This window comes from Protopterus annectens, chromosome 2.part2, assembly GCF_019279795.1.
Source record: "Protopterus annectens isolate FY-2018-M chromosome 2.part2, PAN1.0, whole genome shotgun sequence".
Lineage (NCBI taxonomy): Eukaryota > Metazoa > Chordata > Ceratodontiformes > Protopteridae > Protopterus > Protopterus annectens.
Window position 1 is genome coordinate 550,803,033 of NC_056730.1, and position 14,890 is coordinate 550,817,922.

At 43.5% G+C, this 14,890-nt stretch overlaps 1 protein-coding gene across 1 annotated transcript in view; it reads right to left on the bottom strand.

Moving 5' to 3' along the window:
- The window catches only part of PDCD4 (programmed cell death 4), a 1,035,076-nt gene that overhangs the window by 684,593 nt on the left and 335,593 nt on the right, over window positions 1-14,890 (bottom strand). The window contains exon 4 of the mRNA XM_044064014.1: window positions 14,216-14,329. Within this exon, the coding sequence (XP_043919949.1) occupies window positions 14,216-14,329 (114 nt within the window). The remainder of the gene's footprint in view (window positions 1-14,215; window positions 14,330-14,890) is intronic.

The following is a 14,890-nucleotide window of genomic DNA, read 5'->3' on the forward strand; positions in this document are numbered from 1 at the left end:
GGATTTTTGGCAGCAGTAGCTTTAATGACTTTTGATCCTTGGGAAATGGACTCGATCTGCAGAAGGAAGAGGAACTTGTGAGCGTCAGGCACTCTGTAATACCTGTCAGGTTTTCTGGGAGCTGGAGGTAAAGTGTCTGGGGTAGGGCTAGATTCCAAGAAAGCATCATATGCAATACCAGAACAGAAGGGATAGCTAAAGGCCTGTGTTGAGGCAGGAGAAAGAATTCCCAAAGTCTCTTTTTGGACTCTTGAGTAATCCTGGCTTTCCCAGCAGAAATGCTCCCTAAGAGTATGCAAAGTTTCACTGAAAGAAAGATCTTCTGGAGGGGAAGCAGGGGGAATGGAATCCTCTGCATCAGAATCCTCATAAGTAGATGAAGGCAAATCCTGGTAATCAGAAGGAGCAGAGATATCAGATTCCTGATCAGAAGAATTAGAAACAAAATTAGTTCTAGGTCTCAGAGGGGGAAGGCTGGCTTCCCCTAATTTAGGTAATAAGGTCTTCAGCCATTCTAAGCATTTGTTTTTGAGGCATATGGGCCTGAGCCTGCGGTTTGCTCATTAGTTTTCTAGGTGTAGTGCTAGTTTTTGGCCTGGATGAAATCGATGGCGTCGGTCGAAGAAGCATCTCGCGGCATACCGGACTCTGAATGGGTCTCAGTAAAGGCCTGCGAATCTGAAGTAGCGGGTATCAGGGGCTGCGAAAGCGCCTCATTGAGTACCGGTGGACTGGCAACTAGCTTAACGGAAGCGTCGTCGGCAGTTTTGGACCTATGCGATCTGTCTTTATCCTTACTTTTTTTTGGAAGATCGGTAGTCAGATGGCTTAAAGCCATTTCAGAGTACACAGAGTACAAAAGTAATTTGCTGCAAAAATAGCCAGACAACGAATAGTTAGGGAGTTGAACAATGCACAAAACAGACAGCGAGGTACGTAGTGGTCTGGGCCTAAACAGGGGATGCAGTATGAATGAAAATCTCTATGAGGTATTTGCTTTCCACAGGTAAGACAATTGTTAACTTTTACTGACATCGGTTAGAGCAAGAAAAAGGATCACCAACGGGGTACTTCTCTTTTTTGAAGACTTTGGGTCTGAAACTCGAAAACGAAAATTTCGGGAGACTGCCGACTGGCACTTGCGAACTGCTTCTGCTTCGGGCACCGCATGGCAAGAAAGGCAGATGTAATGGCGTCGGCTGCATGTTTTATTCCCCTGACAACCTGACGTCATGGAAGAGACAGCATCCGACTCAGAAATCGGAAGACTCTGGTATTCAGGCCGGCTGAGGTCTACCTGCAGGCAGATAACCCAAATGTGATGACTGCAACAGTGAAACACAAAGAACATCTATGAAAGGGGCTTAAAATTACGTTAAAACTACATTAAGACACTATCGGGAGGGCAGGAAACTGGAGATAGAGAAAAACATAGGAGACAAACAGAAAAACCTAAATAGAAAGAAAAAAGTATACTTAACTGAAAACTCTTTGCTTGAGCTACAGGGAGCACGTCTTGAATGAAATTGCAGCAAATGAGAGCTGAGGGTTGTGGGTAGCAAGGGATCTTGGAAAGGCGAGGAAGCTGTCTTCCTAGTTGCCGGCTCAGATCCGATGTCAGATCCTACACCCATCCGTGATAAAGGATGACAGATCCAGTATTTTTTCTGCAACTAATACTGGTACAGAAACAAGGGACTTTTGATCCATTACAATTAATTAACCCTTCTAAAACGTCTCTTAAAATATGGCTATTTGACTGACTAAATGTAGGCTACTTAGCAGTGCAAAAAATGTTATGCACTCACCATAACGTTCTGTGTTATCCATTTTCGTTCTTCAACTGTTGGGTTCAGATCCAAACCTCGGATCCAACTCGACCACTTCTTCCAGCTCATGGAACACAAACTCTCGAGCTCTTCACTTTGTCCATAATGCCCCAGTCATCTAACATACCTCAGATCGTGTTTGCTGCCCACAGACCTGCAAAGTTTTAATGAATTATGATGTAACACAGCCTCAGAGTCATACAAAGGAACAAAAGGTTCTTGCAGCATCTTTCGATCTTTCCAAGAGTAGAGCAAGGAGGGGGGTTGGTGGGACAGGAGTTGAAGAATGAAAATGGACAACACAGATGTAAAGTTATAATGAGTACATAACTTTATCTGACATAATTTTCATTCATTCCTCAACTGCTGGGACAGAGCCACAAGCTATCTAAATCCCAGGCGGACTCTAACAATGGATATTCCTGAGCATAGCTGAGCCAAAGGCTGCTCTTTCCCTAGAGACCAGATCCAGTTTGCAATAAGCAATAAATGCATGAGGATAAGCCCAAGTTCCAGCTGCACATAACATCAGCCAAGGAAGTTCTAAACAAAAAGGCCGAATAAGGTGCCATAGACCTGGTGGAATGGGCTTTTGGTGGTTTTGGTAAAGGCTAATACAAAAGTAATACAGTCAGTCAACCATATGGCTAAAGTCACTTTAGAAACTGGATTGCTTAATTTAGATTCAGAAAATGAAACAAAATAATTGTTTGGATTTTCTCAAATTTCTGGTTCTGTGAAGACAGAAGTGAATTGGTCTGTGGACATCCAATAGGTGCAATGTATATTCTTCCTTTGAGAAAACTGGAAGGTTGATAACCTGATTAATATTGGATTATGACACCACCTTAGGTAGAAAGAAAGGACTGATCCTTAAGGATACTCTATCCTTGTGAAAAATCAAATAAGGAGGTTTAGACAGAACCAGGAGTTCTGACACCCTTCTGGCAGAAGTAATAGCAACTCAACAGTTTTCTAGGTCAAACATTTTAGTTCACACTGAGCTGATGGTTCAAAAGGTGGTTGGGTTAAAGTCTGCAAAACAATATTTAAATTCCAAGGGAGAGCATGGTCCTTTACTGGAGGTCTAAGTAGATATGTTCCTCTGAGAAAGGCTTTGCAAATGTCGGTAGATGGTAAAGTTGAATAACGGTAGATGGTAAAGTTGAATTATTTATTCCCATTTGAACATTAGAAATGGCTGTTAATTGCACTCACAGTCGAGGAGCTAGCCCCTTCATTAAAAACTGTAGCTAAACAGTCAAGAACCTTAGAAATTAGTACTGAAAGAGAATCTAAATTCCTTTTATGTGCCCAAAAAACAAATCTTTTCTATTTACTTTGGTAAACTTTTCTAGTGGAAGCTGTGGGATAACAGAATGTGACTGACAGGGGAGGACGGCCTGGGGTGTCTAGCAATCAACAAATCTGGAGAAACCATGTGGTCATCTTGAAGCCTGAAATGTCCAGATGAGTCACTGCAGTCAGGTGAGACAGTAGGCCTGAATTTAGATCCAGGATGGACGTAGAAGATGAGACCAAAGGAAGGGAAACCAGATCGGATAAGGCAAGTAAGGGGCAATGAGGATAACTGTGCTCTTCAACTGAGATGCTTTCTGAAGAAATTTGGGAATGAGGGGTAATGGGAGGTAAGCGTAAAGGAGACTGGAAGGCCAAATGTAAAGTTAGTACAGCGTCTCTCAGAGACTCTCCGACTTGGGGGGGGGGGGGGGGGGTCAGGGTAAAGAACCTGTTGCATTTGTTGTAGAGGGGAGATGCAAAGAGATCGCAGCACAGTAAGCCCCATCGATGGAAAATACATTCTGCTACCTTCATGTTGAGAGAACAAAGGCATTAGACTAGACCTGCTTAACTTGTCTACAATTACAATGGATTTCTCTGGGATGTGCACTGCTATTAGAAAACGACTGGATGATAAAACTGCCCACTGCCACACTCTTCATTGCTTCTTCACAAAGAGGGTAAGATATGGGTTTCCTCTTGCTTCCCGATGTACCAGACTACTGACACATGTTTGAATCTCATTAGTCCCGGCTGGAAGTCTCTCTTGGAAGGCCTGCAATGCTAGGACAGCTCTCATCTCCAGGACACTGTTGGTGTGTTGGTCTCTTCAGGGGACCATGTGCCTTGGACAGTCCTTCCCAAAAAGTGCCCTCCCACCCAATCTGAGAGGTGTCCCTGGTCACTGTGGCCTTGGGTTGAGGGAGAACAAAGGGAGAGCCTTCTTGCATTTGATTGGAATGGATACACAACAGAAGGTAATTTCTGCAAGCTTGCGTTATTTCGATTTGACTGGAAAAAGACTGATGGAGGACAGATCACTGAGCCGCTAGTGCCCATTGGCATATACTCATATGGTACCTTGTTAGGGGTACAAGAGTGTTTGCCGCTGACATGGATTTCTATGCCTGAAGTATCAGATGAGATGAAAAAGAAAAGCTTTGAAGGATATTTTTGACCTGGAAATGAATTGTTTGGATCTGGGACAGAGGAAGAGAAGCTATCTGGGTGGTTGTACTGAACACAGCACCTACGGAGTCCAATATCAGAGTTGGATCGAGTTGAGAGCTACAGTTGACAGATCCCTAGATGAGAGCATAACTGGAGTAAGTAATCCCAAACTTGAATTACATAATGTCTGGTCAGAGTGGTTATGAATCACTCTAAATACTGAAACACACAGAATTCCTTCAGTCACAAGTGAGCTGCAACTACTGCCATACACTTGGTAAACACCCTGGAGGTTGTCGTGAGACCAAAGGGCAGTGCTCTGAATTGGTAATGACTGGCTCCCAGCTGGAAGCGTAGATATCTCCTGGACTGTCCATTTTTTATATGAGAGCATGCATCCTGAAGACCTACAGTGCACACCCAGTCATCCTTGGGCAGAAAAGACAGAACAGATTGAACTGTGACCATCTAGAACTTTGTACACTGAACTGATCCAATTTAGTTTGCAGAGATCCAAGATTAGTCACAAATCCAGTTTTCTTTGGCACTAAAAAGAATCATGAGTGAGTTCTGGACTCTTTCTCATCTGGGGGGACTTGTTGGATAACTTTTCTAGCAGCTTGTTCATTTCAAGTGCTGCTGCTTCCCTCTTATTGGGTGGAGCATCAAGAGAATCAACTGGTATTCCCTTACTCCAATATTTTCTATCCTTAGGTACTGCCAGGATCCTATCTGGTCTCTTAGGGATAGGCTCAATTGTGTCAGGCTCCTTCCATGCCAGTCGAGAGAGCAAACCGATGAGCTTATCAGCGGCCAGTCACCCAGGAGGTAGATCAGCTGATAACAAAGGCCTCCCAAAACAACTCTTCCTCTTGGGAAGATTCATCGGGGGACCAGCCACCCCCCTTGTTTTAGGATTTCTAAAATGTCTCCAAATAAGATGTTGCTGGGTGGTGATCTAGGGGATCCTTCCCATTCATCAGAGTCAGTATTCTCTGTGACAGACTCTTGTAGAGAGTCTAAGTGCATCCTTTTACACTTCCTCTTCCTAGGAACTTCCCAAGTGGGATGCTCCGGAGAAATGTTAGAAGAGATTACTATACCCTGCTGGGTGGGGTCTGGAGACTGGTTTGGGCTGGCTCCCCAGTGGCACAGCTGACTGAGGATCTGGATGCAAAGTTGAGTGGAACTGGGTACCCGGAGCTGAAAAGGGAAGAGAAATATGAACTCTCGGAACAGAAAAAGCTCTCTCCTCTTACTGAAATGCAGAATACCTTGGAGAAAACGTCACTGGCAGATCTGATAAGGCATGCTTATGGACTTTTTCCCTCCTCCACGAAGCCAAACTACTTGAGTAGGGAGTCTCAGCCAAGTTATCTGGCACCAAAATTACGAGGGGCAGAGATGGCTCTGACAGTTTCAGAGTAGACTCCCAACACCTTGGAGCAAGTGCCAATATTATGACTCAGAGTCGTCTGGCTCCAAAGTGCTTGGCGCCGGATCGGAGTCAAAGATACCAACATCTTTGGATCAGAGGTGGACAGCTCCAAAGTTTTCGGATCTGATGGCTCTGAAATCAAAGGTCAGATTAGACAAGGAGCCAGCAATGGAGGAGTGGTATTGACTAGGGTCTTTGGACCAGACAGCGTTGGAGATGGAAGAACTCACATTTGAATCTGCATCTTGAGGAAGTTCCTCATCATCCTGTCCATATCAGCTTCTGTCAGACTCTTGGAAGACAGAATGGATGAGGCTGTGGAAGACTGTCTTGAATGGTATCTCAGCGATTGCTCCAAAAAGGGAGAGGAGTGCTGAGAAGAGAATGGATCCAGCAGGAGTTGAGGTGACCAGATAGAATAATTGTAATTGCCCAGTCGGACAGTCCAGTAGAGAGAGCCAAATGATGTCAACAAGAGATGCAAAGTGCCATTTGCTGGCTAGTCTGACCATAGTCTAGGTGGTGGCCCAGGGTGCCCCTTTAGATAGGTCAATAGGAAAGAAGAGGGAGAGGGGGATACTGCAACAGGGAAGAGAAGGACATCTGTGATTACGATAAGATTTTACACAACTATTCTATGTCCTTCTATTCCTATGTTGCAGTATTCTTAGTGTGGGAGAGTGCCACAGCTTAGGAAGGAAGGGTGGAAGAAGAGGTAGCCGATTCCAAAAAGCCTTGCAGGATTGCCCTAGCAAATCCTGCCCTGGCTCTGGAGACATGGTCCAATTTGTAGTGTCTGGTAAAACTGTGTATGGTGGACAAGGTGGCTACCTCCAGAATGGAGGCTGTGTCCAGGCCTTTGAGGAAGGCTTTGGAGGATGTTACGGCCCAGGTAGAATGAGCTCTTACTCCCTGAAGTAGGGCCTTGTCATGGTGGGAGTAGCAGAAGCAGATAGTTTTTCTGATTAAACAGGAAATGGTTTGTTTGAAGACTGCCTTGCCCAGGGCCCTGGGGTGGAAGGATACAAAGATTTGGTTGGATTTTCTGATGGACTTAATTTTGTCTAAATAAAACCTTAGTTGCCTGTGCACATCCAGGGAATGGAGTATACTCTCACTGTCATTAGTGGGAGAGGGAAAAAAGGTGGGGAGGTAAATGGATTGGTTTAAGGACAGTTCGTTGACCACCTTTGGCATGAAGTAAGAGTTAGTGCGTAGGGTCACCATATCCTTGTGGAAGATGGTGTAGGGTGAGCAGGCCATGACAGCTTGCAACTCTGACACTCTTCTAGCACAGAAGAGGGGCACAAGCAGTACAGTCTTCCATTAGCACATTTGGAGTGTTGCAGCACTGGCTGGCTCGAATGGAGGCAGTGTCAGCTTTTCCAGGATGAAGTTTAGGTCCTAAGGAGGTGGGAAGGGTTTTCTTGGTGGTCCGATGTGCAAGACCCCTTTCAGGAAGAATTTAACATCTAGCCTGGCTAGTAGAGGGGGTTCTAGTGGTAAACAGGCAGAGATCGCTGATTGGACTTCACTGAGGAGTATGAAAGCCCGACCTTGGTAAGTTCACACACATAAGTAAGGACTACAGGGGTATCTGCTTGAAAGAGATCCCTGTGCCTATGGACACACCACTTGGAGAATTGTTCCCATTTTGACATGTAGGATCGCCTTGTTGTAGGTTCCCTGGCCTCCCTCAGGACTGAAAGCACATCCTCAGAGTAGTGGCATCTGAAGGGAATTAAAAATTTATCACCCAGAGTGTTAGACCTAACATCTCTAGGTGAGGGTGAATGAGAGATCCCTTCTGTTGTGAGTAGGTCCACCTTGTGGAGTAACTTCTGGTGATTGCCCTTGGCTAGTGACAGTAGTGAGGAACCAGTGCTGCCTTGGCCAATAGGGAGTCACCAGCAAGATTTTTGGTTGGTCTTTCCCGATTTTCAGGAGGACCTTTTGAATGAGAGGAAAGGGTGGAAATGCACACAGAAACCATCCCTTCCATGGAACGCTGAAGGCGTCTACCCTCCAGGCAAGTGGAGAGTGATCGCTGGTGGAGAATTTCAACTGTCTGTTCTGGGGGAGGAAAACAATCTACCTGAGGTGTGCCCCACCAGTAGACAATGTCTAGAAAAATGTCCCTGTTTAGCATCCACTCGTGCTGTAGAAAGGATTGCTGAGAACATCCACTTGTTGGTTGTCCTGGGAAGGGATGTATGTTGCCTGCAGGGATAAGTTGTTTCTGGAAGCAACTTCTCAAATTTGGATTGTTAGCTGGCAAATGAGGTAGGACTTGGTCCCTCCTTGTTTGTTGAGGCACCAACATGACTGTGGTATTGTTTGTGAAGACCTGAAAGGGGCCTGGTTGCAGGATTGGGAGAAAGGCTTTCAGGGCCAAAAAGACTGCTGACATTTCCCTCACACTGATATGTTTCTTTTGGAGGGTAGGATGCCAGGTCTCCTGTACCACGAAGCCCTTCATGGTAGCCCCCCACCCCAGGTCGGATGCATCTGTATGCATGTAGTGGGTTGGGGTGGGAAGGCCTGCGTTCATTTGTATTTGCCGAATCCACCACCTTAGTTCTGCTTTGAGGCAGGGCAAGAGTGCACTCAAACTCTAGAGGGTGTTCGTCTTGGGACCACGCATTGTTCAAGTACTACTGCAGTTTTTGCATATTCATTCTGGCCAAAGGCAGCATAGGGATGGTGACTGCCATTAGCCAGAGGACCCGTAAGAATGGTCTTGCAGACATCTGTTGAACCTGTATTAGGTCTTGGAAGAGGGTAGAGAGGGAGAGAACTTTGTCCTGAGGGAGGAATGCCTGCATCGGGTCTGTTTTGATCCAGTGGCCCAGAAAGATTTTCTCCTGCTGAAGGGTTGGGGATGATTTTGAGATGCTCAGGGTGAACCCCAGGCCTTGAAACAGGGAAATGGTGAACTGCAGATGGTTTTGTAGGGTGCCTTCTCTTTCTGCTAGAATGAGGATGTCACCTAGGTAGGGGTAAATTTAAACACCTTTGGTTCTGCAAAAGGCTATAGCTGGAGCTAAGCATTTTGTGAATACACTAGGTAAAATAGATAAACCAAAGGGCAAGGCTGTAAATTGAAAGTGTGAACAGGGCTCAGTGAAATGCAAGTATTTTCTGTGGAAGGGTTTTATGGAGATATGGAGGTAGGCCTCCCTCAGATCGAATGTGGCCATAAAGGCCTGGGCTGGCAATAGTGGAAGAAAGGTTTGTAGGGATAACACTGTGAATGATGGAACCTTTAGGAATAAATTCAGAAAGGGCAGATCCTGTATTGGCCTCCCAAGGGCCATCTTTTTTGGGGACTAGAAATCATCTTGAGTAAAAGCTTTTTCCTTCTTGTCCTGGAGGGACAGGTTCTATAGTTTGGGGGTTCAAAAGGTCCTGTACAACCTGATGAATACTGTGTAGTTTATTTTTTTTGGGGGATGGAATGCCCCTTGGAAAGGACTTTTCCCTTCAAGACAAGAAACATCCCTCTTGTACTACTGCCAGCACCCAGCGGTTTGAGGTGATGGATCTCCAAAGGGGTAGGCAGTTGGAGAGGCGGGTTGACAAGGGGAGGTGGGCAAGGCAGTTACGCATTGTTGGAGCCATTTTTGTCATAAAAGGGCCGTCTCTGAATAGGCTGTGAGGTTGCTGGTCTGGAGGTAGTCTGCCTCCTGGTTCCTTTTATATGGCTGGAAGAGGATGGAGTAGCAGAGGAGGATGTCCTCCTGACAAAGGTAGTCTTAGCAGGGTAATTTCTGTAATATTTAGGAATGGGAGACACCAGCAGGTGCTTGATGTCTTGAAGCTCTTTGCTTTTCTCCTGAAGGTTTTTAAAGAGGTCTGTAGACTGTTTACCAAACAGCAGGTTGTGGTCTGGAGGGGGCATCTAGAATTTTAAGACTTTAAATCCTCTGGCAGGGGTTGAAGGCGTAGCCATGAGAATCTGCATAGTACTGATGCAGAAGCAGTGGACCTTACAGAGGCCTCTGCTGCATCATAACTGCATTTAATAGAATGTCTGGCCACTTGAGAAGCCAGGCACAGTTTTGATGCCACCTCTGTCTTGCTAGGGCAATCAGGCATGGATGACAAGAGGGTAGAAAGCTTGGGATATAAGGACCAAAGGATATTATATCATATGGGTTTGGTAGTTGACGGCTCTGAAGGCTAGGGTGGAGGAGGTATAAACCTTCTTGCCTATCCTGTCCATGTTTTTCTATCTTTGGCAGTAGGCAAAAGAGACTATGAAGGAATCAGTCTTGACTGCTTGTCATGGGATACAGCAATCACTGCTGGATCTGCCAGGGGTGGTTATACCAGGAATTTTTGTTCATCTGGTAATTTATAGAAACGGACATAACTCTGACTTTATAGAAATAAGCCTCTGAGGGGCAGGAAGTTGCGAGTCTGGGTTTTTAGATGCTGAAGAGAATGCATCAAGGTAGGCAGGAATGACTGGTGGGATGGCTGAAGGGGAGGGAGATTCCACTTGAAGTAACTAAGTAAATATTGAGTTTCAGTGATTTGGGAAGTGTCCCATTTGAAGTATTCTTTCACCTTTGTGATGGTCTCCCCAAAGGTGATACCCTCTGGTTTAGAATTGCCTTCTATGGATTCTTCATCAGGGGAATAATATTACAATGGAGAAGCAATTTGAGATGAATAAGTAATGGATTCATCCGAAGAGGAGTAGTAAGCCTCCTGTTCATCTTCCCCTTCACGGGAAGTGGGGAGGAGGAGAGAAGCAGCTGAGGCAGGCCTAGGACTGAGAACAAGAGCGGTTGGGGGGGGGGGGCGTGGGCCTAAGGGCCATGAAGGCCTGCATCAAGGAGATGGTGAAAGATTGCCAGTCTGAAACTCCCTCTGGGTGTGGAGGTAGGTGTTTAGTTTTCTGCTTCCTTTTCAACTCCTAAACTGGAAGCTGGTGTGACGTCCAATGGCAGCGAGGCATAAGTACTAGGCCTTAAATCCTTGGCCTTTTTCCATGGTGGTTCCGCCAGGGCGGCCGACTAAGGCTCCATCCTGAAATCTAGCTATTTGAGCCTCTGTTTTTTTAAATACAGATTTAGGGCAGCCAACCAGCTTCGGAGTGTCTTGGATACAAAGGAATGACAGAGCAAGATGCATGGTCGTGTTCTCGGCCTAGGCAGAAAACGTAACAGTCGTGCATATCCTTATGCAGAATCTGGAGCCACATTGGCTAACGGTTGGGTACAGCAAACCAAGCTCAAGCAACAATTTAAAACAAAATCCCCAATGGGGTACTTGGCTTCAGATGCCTTCAAAGTAAAGAAGCGAAGCGATCAATATGACAGTCGACTGCAGCTGAAAAGTTCTAAGGTTTGTGCATGCAGATGTCACATTTACGGTTCCCGACTTGTGGCCCTACATGTGACGTCCCACGTACCTACAGCAACCAGGCTTAAGCTTTTGTATAGGAGTAGATGTTCGGGTCACCTGAGGCAAGGAATCCCACACTAAGAATACTGCAACACAGGAATAGAAGGACATCCGAGGTGACTTTTCTGATCCAAGTCTTGGATCCTATGTGGTCTGATCCAATGTTTTTGCTATTTTGACCAGGGGCTCAGATATTAGTGCCATACAGGTAGACAGGTCTGGAAATCTTTTTCTTGATTCTTTAGAGACAGAATCTCTCTTTCTATCAATAGTTTTGGGGGTTTGAGTTCCAGAAGCAGGTTTGGAGGGTATAAAACCTCCAAGGATCAACTTATTTTTCCTATGTATCAAGCCCAATGAATTAAAGGTGTTACATGTGTCACAGTCAGAATCAAGATGAGAATGGGCCTAAGCAATAAACGCACTTAAGAGTTTGCATATGAATTTAGAATTTTATGGCTGCAGGTCATGCACTTGTTGAAATCAGGGTGTTTCTCAGACAAAGTTAAAGTTCAGCAGGGAAAAATCAGGAAAAAGAAAAATACCAACAATGGTAACAGGGGTACTGCGAAGTATGAAAAAAATACCACCGATAGTATTTAAGAAACACACACAAAAAAAAAAAAAAAAAGGACAAAAGATTTTATCTTTAAAGATACAAGTACTATAAAAAAGAGAGGGAGGAAGAGCAACAAAGTATACAACATAAATAATTCTAACTCACTAATAAAATAATGCGCGCTCAAAAGTCATCAGTGACCATGTCCATATGTTAAGGTGGCAAATGAGATCTGAGGTATGTTAGATGACCGCAGTATTATAGGTAAATGGAGGAGCCCGAGAGTTTCACTGTTCCACGATCTGGATGAAGTGGCAGAGTCAGATCCAAACTCAACTGTTGAGGAATAAATGAAAATGGCAACATCAGATCTAGGATTACCCCCAAAAAGATATATTCATTAAGCAGCTGAAACAATATGAACTTGCAACCATTAAGAAGTAGGTAAAAGTCTGAAATCATATCAAGTTAAAAGGAATGCCTCTAGGCACAGGCTGAAAACAGACTCCATTACACAGCAAACAGAGAAAAATGCAGCTACAAATGGTTAAAGCCACAATACAATCAGCTACAAATGCAATCCTTAACTGCGAGTGTGCACTTGCAAAAATGTTCATTATGTAGACAGGATGTCTCTGCTTCCTGGCCTGAACAGATACATCCACTTTGGGAAATAAGGGCATTTATGCACACAATGGAATTTAATAAAGGTAAAAAAATTTCTAAAATAACTCCAGTACACGATTTTTGCCCGTCTGTGAAGCAAGATTTTACTTGCTTTATTTATCCTTTGTTGACTGGGTCAGTCCTACTACACTAATAGCCTCCGGGTCAGTCCTACTAGGCTAGTAGCCTCTATTCAGGGGACAACAGAGGTGGTATTTACAGTACTAGGGGAAATTTGACCAGGATATCTGGGAACTTCCCCTTCTCTTTTCAATAACTGCCATGGGATCTTTTACATCCACCTGAGCAATCACCACCTCAAACAGATGGGACCACAGTTTAAAGTCTCATCTTTACGATGACGCACAGAGTGCAGCATCTCCCTAACACTGCAGTGTAGCGCATGTAAACTGTAACGTAGGAACAAAAGGCATAGCCTTCTGGTCTTCCAGTACGACATAAGAGTGCACCACCTGTGGTTCCACTGACACTGCCTGTGATTTACACTTTCTTTCTTAAATGTATCCACAAGTCAGGCAGTGATCATTAGTATAAAAGCCAACTTTGTTTTACCCAGTGACAGAAATGTTTTTCAAACTTACTTTGACTACAACTTTGTCTTGTTTACCCTTTGGTGGCAAAGTCAAAATGTTCATCTTTTACTGCAATTCTAATACACAGCTGCTCCATCAAATTACATCCAGCATTCATTACAGAGAAGTTTTTAAAGGAATGCTATAGAAGTATTGGAGTACAAGTAATGTGGCTTGTAGTTAAAATTATTGAGTATCAGCAGGAGATAAGATAAACTTACTGTTAACAACTAAAACAAGTTATAGGATGTGGAATATCCCTTAACATTCATGTGGTAACGAGAGATATATGGATGCATTTTAAAGGAATACTTTACTTGTATAGTGATGCAGAACATGTACATCAACAGGAAATAAATTATACAACTTACTGTCAATGCATGAAACATCACAGGACATGAAATATCCCTTACAATTCATGTAGCACATTGAGCAGCAAGATTATGCTTAGATATTGGGAGCAAGACAAACATGTTTGAGGGCTTTCCTAGAATGATGTTAAGCACTTCTCCAGAATGATACTCAATAACAGCAGTGCTTATGGATGCTTAACAAAGGTTTATTGAAACACCCTTATACTCAGCTATGATCGAGTCTTTGAACTTCACTTTGCCACATTTAACAACTAAATGTTTGGCATCATCTCTTTTACTGTGTTCAACCCAAACAAATTTAAGGGGCATTACCAAATAAAATTTACAATTCAGCTATGTATATATTTCTTTTCCATAAGCCAATGCCTGTCTTACTGCTCTACAAGGGAGGGGTAAAGGTGGCAGGCAACTGTCCTGGATGCAAGCTGTTAAGAAGTGACTGGCACCGCTGAAATACCAACGCGTCCCTGCAAACAATACTGGCATTTGTTTCAAGCTGCTTAAATGGGTAAGTCAGAGAGCGTGTGTGCGTGCGTGTGTGTCACTACAGCAAAGACAGTCTTACTGCAAAGAGCTGTACTAACATGTACACAAGACTGTTGCTGGTCTTCAACTTCAAATAGGGGGGGTGGCAGTGCCCAAGGCACAAATTACTTTGTCACATGGCATGTCCAATGTACAACACTTCATTACTTATCTGTATACAGTCAAGTTAATATTATATTCTGCATCTCATTTTTTCTTCTTTCCCTTCTAATTATATTTTAAACAATTTCACAACTCATTAATGGAAAGAATATTAATCAGAACAGCAGACTGCCTAGAATAAACATATGTTATGTTAGTAGAGCACCACAGGTTTTACTTACAATAACTTCATGTGTGTCTCCATGTTCAAAATATTCCTGTACAATAGGGTGTACTGCCTTCTGTAACTGTACTTCATCCAGTTCGGGTACGACAGTCGCGAACACGGTATCAACCTAGAAAACAAAACAAAATTTACCGCACTGCTTTTCTTAGAAAGGAAAATAAATTATATATATATATATATATATATATATATATATATATCGATCTATATATATATAAATATATATCGATATATATATATATATATATATATATATATCGATATATATATATATATATATATATATATATATATATATATATATAAAATGATATTGCTAAATAGTGACTATAACCATTTATGCCAACATTTCTGGGGTCTTCCCAAGCCAACTATATTCCTTAACACCTTTCTTTTCGCGGTTGTAGACATGACCCACACTGCAACCAAATGACATAAGCATACAGCTGTAGGTAAAAAGGTATGTGGAAACAATGAAAACACAGTAGTCATTAAATCTACTTCGTCCTACTCCTTTTATGCAGAAATACGTTATGGCCATTTACTAATGAAACATAAAACGTCTCTCAAAATTTTGCTAAACGTGATCTTCAGCACTGCCCTCTTTACAGAAAAACAGTCTCCTTAAAGAAACCTTGTTTTCCCCAAAGGGAAAAAATTCCATTTAAAT